The sequence below is a fragment of the Thrips palmi genome, unplaced genomic scaffold (genome assembly GCF_012932325.1).
Source record: "Thrips palmi isolate BJ-2018 unplaced genomic scaffold, TpBJ-2018v1 HiC_scaffold_16, whole genome shotgun sequence".
Taxonomy (NCBI): domain Eukaryota; kingdom Metazoa; phylum Arthropoda; class Insecta; order Thysanoptera; family Thripidae; genus Thrips; species Thrips palmi.
Window position 1 is genome coordinate 6,113,475 of NW_023144625.1, and position 9,098 is coordinate 6,122,572.

Consider the following 9,098-nt stretch of genomic DNA (forward strand, 5'->3'; position numbering starts at 1 on the left):
GAGTTCCTATGAGATGTCATTTAAATCCTTGTTGTCACACCATTTTCTTTTCAAGACATGTACTTTTCTTCATCTACTTTTCTTCGTAATGTCTGTAAATTTTTTATCCCTGAAGAAAGGGACACTTATAAACACCCATTGTACTTGTTACTTTGTTTTATTTGTTTCAATGACAGTTTGTTCTGAAAGAAATACTTATCAGGAAAACAATCCTCTTAAATCAATTACACTATCCATTCTTGACAAGATCGCTGTCTTTAACTCACTCAAAACTGATATCAGTTATTTAAGTTGTCAATTCGACTCAGAATATTATCCTTGATCAACATACATATAAAATACAAAATATAACATTTATATATCACAATTTGCCAGTAATATTAATTAATCTTCAAAGATGAGCTCTCATCCTACACTACAAAGTTCCATACTTAGCAAATACCACTGGAATAAAAGCTACGTATCATGCTTCCCATTCTCAAGCTAGGTATGGGCTAAGGATTGCTTTTTCACAAATCATATTAGAGATGATGCTTATTTTTAACAGATATAGTAGACAGGAATATAACCAACCAAACAACTATCAGATTTGATGAGCCAACCAAAAGCTTTTTCATTTTAACTTCACTATGGCTCCATCTTCTTTACTCAACATCCATTGCAATTGTGTATTTACAGAAATAATCTCAGCTTAACAGCTACATGTGATGCAAAACTGCAATGAAATTGCTTGGTCCCCACCTTCCTCCTATCCAAACTTAAACTTTGAATACCACGCATCAACAGTACATGGCACATTGTATAAAAATGAATTATTGAATAAATAACCTTGAAAACAGATGTACAATAATACAAATAAAATGGATTAGTGGAAAAATGTGTTTACAATCATGACAAAAAGAAAGTAAAAAGCAATGCCAAATATACCAACAAATAGTATACCAATGATAAGGATAATTTGATGCAAAATTTGACAATTTGTAAGAGAGTTTTCAATCAAAAACAGTCTTGACAGGAGGGAGACCAGAGAGTCTCAACACAATATAAAATGTATAATTGAACATTTTTCACTACACTATAAAGACAAGAAAGTTAATGTAATAGACCAACAAGAGAAAATAATGGTTTAAAATGGTCTTGGTAAAAAGGGTTAATATTAACAACTATAAAACTGTACAGTAAAAAATACATAATAACAATAATAGGGAAATTCCTTAATGGGAAGGGAGCTGCTATTTAAGAAGAAAAATCATACATAAAAAAATGAGTAACATGAAAGCCACACCCCTTTAAAGATGGGCTGTGTTTCCCCTTCAGCTGAGGAATCTAGGAAGATGACACACATGACTATTCCACTTATGAATATTGAGATATGCTACTACTTAGACGATACAGAATTCTTCCATAGTTGTTGTCGTAAAACAGCTACAGAGAAAATCAGCATACAGTCACAGCCATTAGATGCACAACTTTCATAAAGTTTAGAATATAGAATACAACCGAACAGTACCAAAAGAGAAGAAATAAAACATCAAGTTCAAACAAATGCCACTAGTATTTAGTGCACCTTCAGTCAATGTCTTTTACTTGAAGATAAAATCAAAACGTAGAAGAAATGATACACAAAATACACTCCTGTCTAGTTTTGACTTTAAGGAAAATGTAAAAAGTAATGAATTGTTCTTTGGTACATTATAACAATAGGTATTTAAGGACATTGAAGAAATAGTGAAAACTTAAAATTGTTTCTTTGTCAGCAGAATTACCTCAAACACTTGGTTTATTGTCACTTCTACTATGGCACTGATCCTAGCTAATACTATTCATTAATGCTGTAAATATGTTGACAGTTTGTGTCACAAGCAAATTTTAGAAAGCAAATGTTGAAAGTGAAGCACACAGTATCATTCTTTTTTACCTTACTCATTGACAAATTAAATGACATTTTATTTCAGTTCAAAGGTGTGAAAGTTATGAAATTTTAAGGGGCCTTCAAAGTGATTGTGTTCAGTTTCATTTGCAATCTCCACAAACATGTGATGGGTCAATTAGGCAAAATTACACTAAGTATTTAGCCAAAAAATAATCAAATTAACATAGTTTCATTTTCCACATCACTCAACCAGAACTGTCATGGCTGCCATAACTGCAATGCCTGCGATTAGAGAGGACATTTGCTTGAAGGACTCCCATGAATTTTTCTCCCTCAATAATTCAGGCAGCACAGTCACCAAGGCAATGTGGAGGAAGCCACCAGCTGTGAAGGGTAAAATCCATGATGTTCTTGATTCTGCAATCCGCAAGAAAAAATGTTGTGTATTAGTCAAACAAACTATGTTACCATTTAAAAATTAAAAGAAAGATGACACTCTTACCAATTGAACCACTGGCTTCACTGAAGGCTACAGCAACCATAGCACCCATGAGCCCAGTAAATGCTGTGCAGAGCTGCGCCCATGCTGCCTCCCACCGACTGAACCCAGCTCGAAGCAGAATGGCAAAATCACCAACTTCGTGGGGGATTTCATGTACAAGAATGGCTAAGGTAGATAGGGCTCCAACACGGAAAGAGATGAGAAAACTTCCACCAACAGCTAATCCATGTGTGAAGTTGTCAATGCTATTTGCCATCAAGTTGAGGTAACCAGACATCTGAAATATGAATGAAAAAAAAAATCATTATTTTTAAGAAGCAACAAGGGAACAGAACAGCTGTCTCATAATTGGTTCGTAGCTTACCTGTTTGCCTCCTTTAGCAAGCGTAGTTTTCTTCTTGTTCTGATCTTTTGAATTTGTGCCATTTTTTACTTGAGAATTTGTTGCAATCGAACCATTTGGAACATGGCCGTTGACTACTTTGGCCTTGCCGTTTGCCACAGGTACGTTATTGTTGTTTTCAGCAGAGGAACTTTGTTTCAAACGAGTCACTGGTAAAAGAACTGGGACATTTTCATTCTCCTCTGCCTCATCCTCCTCCTCTTCATCCTCATCGTCATCATCGGCAGGAGCAAATAATTTTTCTGCTATCACAAATATGACTAGTCCAGTCAGGACCCAACCACCCACTGAGAAAGAAGCATTAGTTGAGCCACCTGTAATATAGAATGGAACAGTTAAAATCAACCCTTATTAACCATAACTTTGAACATCACTCCTGAACAGCACCTACCCAACTTCTGATGACTTGCCCAGGCCTCAGGAAGCAAGTGAAGAAACACATCTCCCAAGAGTCCACCAACCGCAAAGCTCAGAAGAACTTTCAGCGTCCTGGCTCCAGCTGCAACAGAAAAAGAAAAATTAATTCAAAGTTCTTCCGTCAAACCACAGTATGCATCCCCCCTCCAGAAACGGGTAAAAAAAATTGACACCAGCAAACAAAATCTTTCATTATCGGCCCAGAAAAGCCCTATCAAAGATTCTATCATTGTGATTCCAACTGTGTGAAACGACGCTTCAGAAACTGAAAACATCTGACAGCGACGAACGAAACCCTTCATTTTTGGCCCAGAAAGGCCCCATCACAAGACCCTGCCTGAAACCAGGGTGATTCCACCGGTGCGAAACAATCAACTCCCGATCTAAATTTATCTTCGCCGCGCCTCACCGAAGGTGCAAGTGTAGCAATTAAAACGAACACGAGTGCTGCACGGGGAGAGGGGAAAGGGGAGAGGGGGAAGGGGAGAGGGGGAAGGGGAGAGGGGGAAGGGGGAGGGGAAAGGGGAGGGGGAGGGGTAAATGAAGGGGATGGGGAGGGAGACATCCCAATCGATCCATCGGATAGATCCCTTCAGTCAGGCGCGATCGGCGCCGCCACGTCGCGGCTGCATCCTGCATCCCCCTCAAGCCGGCCCGACCGGCCCGCGCGCGAAAGGAAAAACGGAACGGCCGACGAGCGGGAATCGAACCCGCGCCGGGGCAAACGACAAGCCGCCAGGAAAACGGTCCCCTTCCACATATTACGTCACGGTATCGCGCAGCGAGCCTCGCCTTCCCTGAGGACCTCGTCGCTCTGTCTCTGTCGCACTCATGGGGCGCGGCGTCGCGGCGCGAGAGAGTGACAGACTCGCGTGGCGATGAGAGGCCGCTCGCCCTTCCGACCAGACTACGCCGCCAAGGACACCGAGTTCGGCGTGCCCCGCCTGCCCCGCCTGCCCACACGTCGAGCAAGCCAAGGTAGGCGCCGGGCCGCTGCACCACTGCATCCCGCTGCATCCGCTAAACCAACACATTTAACCCCCACCCCACACTCGGGCGGCCAGGCCAGCGGCCAGCAGACTGACTCCGAGAGTCCTTCTCGCCCGCCGCTCTGTCTCTTTCGCACTCTTGCGGCGTCCCGGACAAGTGCCAGGGAGACAGGGCGACGAAAACGACTCTCGGAATCAGTCGGCAGCCAGCTATGCCACCAATGCGCCCCTGCCCCCGGCCGGCCATGTCCGTCGTGTCAAAATAAGACATGTCAGTGACATGTTGCCAGGGAGAGTGGCAGTGGCGTGGCGTAGGGTACTGAGAGGAGGGCGCCGCCGGCCACCGCCTCGTCCGGCAGCCCGGCCCACAGTGGGCCAGAAGACCGGTGGAGGCGGCCAAAACACTAGACGCGTTTCGAGCTCCAGAGTCGCGAAATGGGACTCGAACCGGACGTGTGACCACACCAATGGATTCCTCGTTTGGAGAGCAATCCGTTGGTGGGGTCACACGCTCGGTTCGAGTCCCATTCAGCGACTCTGGAGCTCAAAACGCGCCCAGAGTTTTGACCGCCTCCACCGGTCTTCTGGCCCACTGTGCGGCCTCGCCGCGCCGCCCGTTTTCCAAGTCAAACATGTTTGCCGGCGCGGGTCTCTAGGCCGGCGCGGCCAGTGTAGGGGGTTGGACCAACAGCGTTTATACTACACTGTGTGCACTCGGCGGGGTCGTGCGACCCCGCAGCGCCGCCGCACAGTGGATTTGCCAGAAGACCGGCGGAGGAGGTCAAAATCCCGGACGCGTTTTAAGCCCCAGAGTCGCTAAATGAGACTTGAACAGAGCGTGCAACCCCACCGAAGGGTTGCTCACCGAACGAGAAATCCGTTGGTGGGGCGGTGGGGCCCCCGTCCTGTTTAGCGAATCTGGAGCTCAAAACGCCGCCACCACCGGCTTCGCCCGAAATGCCTCTCCACGCGTTTCCGACGGAAAACTCCGCAAAACTCTCATTTTCACTGGTTTTATTGTTTACAAGAGCGGGTTACTTTACGCTCACCTCCGCGACGAACGAACGACATCTGGACAAATGACGAGCAACCCGCTGGAAAATCCCTCCAGAATGCTTAGTTCAAGGATGCGGTTCTACGCGCGTTCGAAGGAAGGGCCTTGACGCCAACCTCAACCGCAGTCGAGTCGAAGGGCCTTGACGCCAACCTAACCGCAGTCGAGTCGAAGGGCCTTGACGCCAACCTCAACCGCAGTCGAGTTGAAGGGCCTTGACGCCAACCTCAACCGCAGTCGAGTCGAAGGGCCTTGACGCCAACCTCAACCGCAGTCGTGTCGAAGGGCCGGGTTAAATCAAACCACTGATTGCATTTCGAACAAGCAGAGTCGCACCACCCATTCCCATGCGTGCCCACACTTGCTATGCTCGCGGCACCCAAGGACGGCGACGACGGTCGTCTCTCTCGCACTCGTGGAGCGTGCCGCAAGGGTGCGAGACAGAGCGACAAAACGATTCCTTCGAAAGAGATCGACAGAGCGGCTCCTTCCAAGCGCACTCCCCGTCGTCGTTACGTCATTTGTGGAACGCGGCCGTCTCGGTGAGGCGTCGCATGTGGTTAGCATTCCATTTGCAGCAGGCTGACACCGCAGTGCCGTCCCTCTCGCACTCACCGGGCGTCCCCGCAGAGGTGCGAGAGAGACAGCGCGACACGAAAACACGGCGGAGACGATGACGAATCAAGCACACATTAACAGGCGGGAAAATGACCCGGGCCAGCCGCGGCCGGCGCACTGGGAAAAGGTTGAAGCTAGCGAGGAAAGCCCCGCGCTGTCTGTGGAAGTGCAAAGCCCCGAGCCTCCGAGCCTTGAACCGGAGCTCTGAACGCCTAAGTGCCCGTAAACAATCCAAACACTTCCCGAGTATTCCCCTCAGCAGGCGCCAAGCAGCGCCAAAGCAGGGGCAGGCCCCTTCCTCGTTCGGCCCGGTGGGACGTTCGGTTCAAGTTTTTGCCTCACTGCGAAATTGAAGTACAGAAAGTCCAACAAAAACTGTACAATAAAAGTACAATAGGGATTGTAGAAAGTCAACGCATTGTACACAACCACAACACCTGTACCACAGCACTCATCATGCCGGCTCCATTGTACGACAAAATGGGTGTACTTGAAAGCCCCCCAAATTCCTGTTCAAAAAATTTTCCATTGTGTTACGTTGTTTCAAGTTATTACCTCTGGCAGCTCAAAACGCGTCCGGGATTTTGACTTGACCGCCTCCACCGGTCTTCTGGCAAATCTCCTTCGTTCGTCCGTCGCTCGCTGTCTCCCCTGTCCCCCCCCTCTCCTGGCGGGCTGCGGGCTAGGGGGGCTACCCCTGACCCATGAGTACGAGAGAGACGCAGCTACGAGGAAGCACAGTCCGGAAACAAGCCTGCTCGGGTCACAAATGCTCTGCTTTCCGGGCGCAGTGTCCACCTTTCCTCGAGCAGATAGCAATGCATCTTTCGTCTCTCTCTCTCTCTCTCTCTCTCTCTCTCTCTCTCTCTCTCTCTCTCTCTCTCTCTCTCTCTCTCTCTCTCTCTCTCACCCCTACGAAGAGGCGGGACGCCGAGCGAGTGCGAGGGAGACACACTGTACGGCTTGCTTCTGCCGGCAGATGGCGATGGGGCGCGCGGGCCAGGAGCTCATGAAGACCGCCTTCATGTCCATCTACAAGATGGGCCACCAGCCCTTCGTCATGATGGGCGAGGTCGAGGAGAGCAGCGACCAGGTCAGTACGCTCCGTCCTCGTCGCACTCACGGCTTGACCCGTCGGGGAGCGAGAGAGACAGAGCCATCAACGAGGGGGGGAACAGCTTCCCACATTCAGGAGGCAAAAAACGCCTGTAAGTAGGCAAAAGCGGCAATAAAAACGCCAGAAATCTTGCACATTCTTGTACGTACATTCACACAATATTTGTACTACGCACAATTTTACAGTGGGTCACCCCTCAGCGATCAAACGCCATTCGGATTGCTCCGGATTGCGCTCTTCCGACACTCGGCCCGCGCCTGCCAGGCAAACTAACTTAGGTACGGTGTCATTTACATTAAGGAGCTCTCAATCAAGAGTAACGAAATTGAGTCGAACCAGACGTGACGGAGTTGATGATTGAAGTACAGCGCACTTAGGAAAGTTCGCTACGTAAAAGTGCGGAGGACTCTGGGGTTTGCAGTGCCATTCCCAATAGAGAACCACCGGCGTGGGCCAAATTCGAAGCAAGGACCGGCTAAGGCCAACTCGCGCTCGCGACGTCACCGCAGTGTACCTGCAGTCGTTCACCGCGACACAGAGGCTGCCCACCCGGCGTGCGCCTTGCGTCACGGCTCCGCTAACTGCAGACCGATCCCGAGAGTCCCTTTCGTCGCTCTGTCTCTCTCGCACTCGCAGGACGTCCCGTATGGGTGCGAGAGAGACAGAGCGACGAAAAAGACTCTCGGGATCGGTCTGCTGGTACACTGGCCGTGTCGCCATGGCAACCGAAGGGCCTAACCTCGCCGCGGTTGGCCCTTCGCGAGGCTGGGCAGCCGCCCTTCCCGGGCAGCGCTCCCGCGGTCTACCCCTCTCTCTCTCTCTCGCACCCGCACGGGACGCCACACGAGTGCGAGAGAGACAGATGGCACCGTTCGGAAAGCCCTTCCCATTTATCCATCAGGGCCCCGCAGGCCAGCACAGCAGCCGGCCGAAGCACGGCTGAGGAAGGACTATTGTCCCCGGCACACTGTAAAAAATTCCCTACCTTTGTACGGAAATGGCACACGGAAGTACGGAGAAAAGTACGGAACGTCCGTACTTGCTCCATTTGAACCGATGTAAACGGGTACGGAAAAAAAATACGGAAGTTCCGTAGTTGGCAAGTACGGACGGTCCAGGCAAATTATTGACCAGACATGTTCCCTACTTTTTTCTCACAGTGCAGGCTGGTTCCGGAGAGCGCCCCGCCGCTCCGTCTCCGTCGCACGCCTACGGCTCTCCTCGCGAGTGGGAGAGAGACAGAGCGAAGACGTTCGGAATCGGCCTGCAGCAACGCTCCTCCCTGGGGGAAATTATGGTGAAGCGTCCTGAGAAAATGCCTCACTTGGGCTTCCCCCCCCTAAAAAGCAAAGTTGCAATTTTTACAAAACAGACTCTCCAAAGTTCATGCAAAATCTCCCATATCATATAAGTGAAGGCCTCTAAGCCTTTACGGTTCGCGCCGGGAAAAAAAGAAACGAAAAAATTTTTGAGACAGTAAATGAAAACGAACGCCCTGGTAAAACAAAGGCATAAAAAAAAAAATTACGCCCTTTTTGAGTATAAATACTCTTTTACGCCTTCCCCAAAGGGGACAAATCGTTTTATGCCCTTGGGAAGGGCGTAAATGATATAGGAATTTCAAGCAAAATTTTAACGCCCTTCCCAAAGGCATAAACTATTTATGCCCTTTAAGGGCGTAAACCGTTTACGCACTTAAAGGGCATAATTTTAATGCCTTTGTTTCACCAGTGCAGGAGCTCGAAAACAAAGCCGCGGCTTGTCTTCGCTGGCCGCCCAGCCGGTGCCTCGCCGGAGTTTTCCTCGGTGGTTCGGCGGCGGCAGGACTTGCGCGTCGCGTCGCCGGGCGGCGTGCCGGCGGGACGCCCTACTCCTCCTCGTGTTGGCGATCCAAGGCCGTCAAGCTGGCCGAGGGGGGAGGGGGCGTGACTAGCAGGCAAGACGGAGGAGGGGGAGAGAGGGGAAATGGCAGTGATTGCGTACCAAATGACAAGCGAAACGAGCGGAACTAAGTACAACAAGCAAGCAGCCGCAGAGCGGCAGTCCGATCACACCTTCTGGTGCGAAAGCGAAAACAGCGCCGTTGTTGCTGTCCAGTGGCGGATCCAGCGACGGCCTGAGGGGG

The 9,098-nt window shown here is 49.6% G+C and overlaps 2 protein-coding genes across 2 annotated transcripts in view; one reads left to right on the plus strand and one right to left on the minus strand.

Annotated features, from left to right (window-relative positions):
* Positions 1 to 141: 141 nt before the first annotated feature.
* The window catches only part of LOC117643130 (zinc transporter ZIP13), a 24,607-nt gene continuing 15,650 nt past the window's right edge, over positions 142 to 9,098 (minus strand). Inside the window, exons 2-5 of the mRNA XM_034381823.1 lie at positions 3,170 to 3,277; positions 2,740 to 3,092; positions 2,376 to 2,652; positions 142 to 2,290 (exon numbers count right to left, since the gene is read on the minus strand). Coding sequence (XP_034237714.1) covers positions 2,115 to 2,290; positions 2,376 to 2,652; positions 2,740 to 3,092; positions 3,170 to 3,277 — 914 coding nt within the window. The 3' untranslated portion in view covers positions 142 to 2,114. The remainder of the gene's footprint in view (positions 2,291 to 2,375; positions 2,653 to 2,739; positions 3,093 to 3,169; positions 3,278 to 9,098) is intronic.
* The window catches only part of LOC117643128 (F-box/LRR-repeat protein 12), a 67,286-nt gene continuing 65,023 nt past the window's right edge, over positions 6,836 to 9,098 (plus strand). The window contains exon 1 of the mRNA XM_034381816.1: positions 6,836 to 6,949. Coding sequence (XP_034237707.1) covers positions 6,836 to 6,949 — 114 coding nt within the window. The remainder of the gene's footprint in view (positions 6,950 to 9,098) is intronic.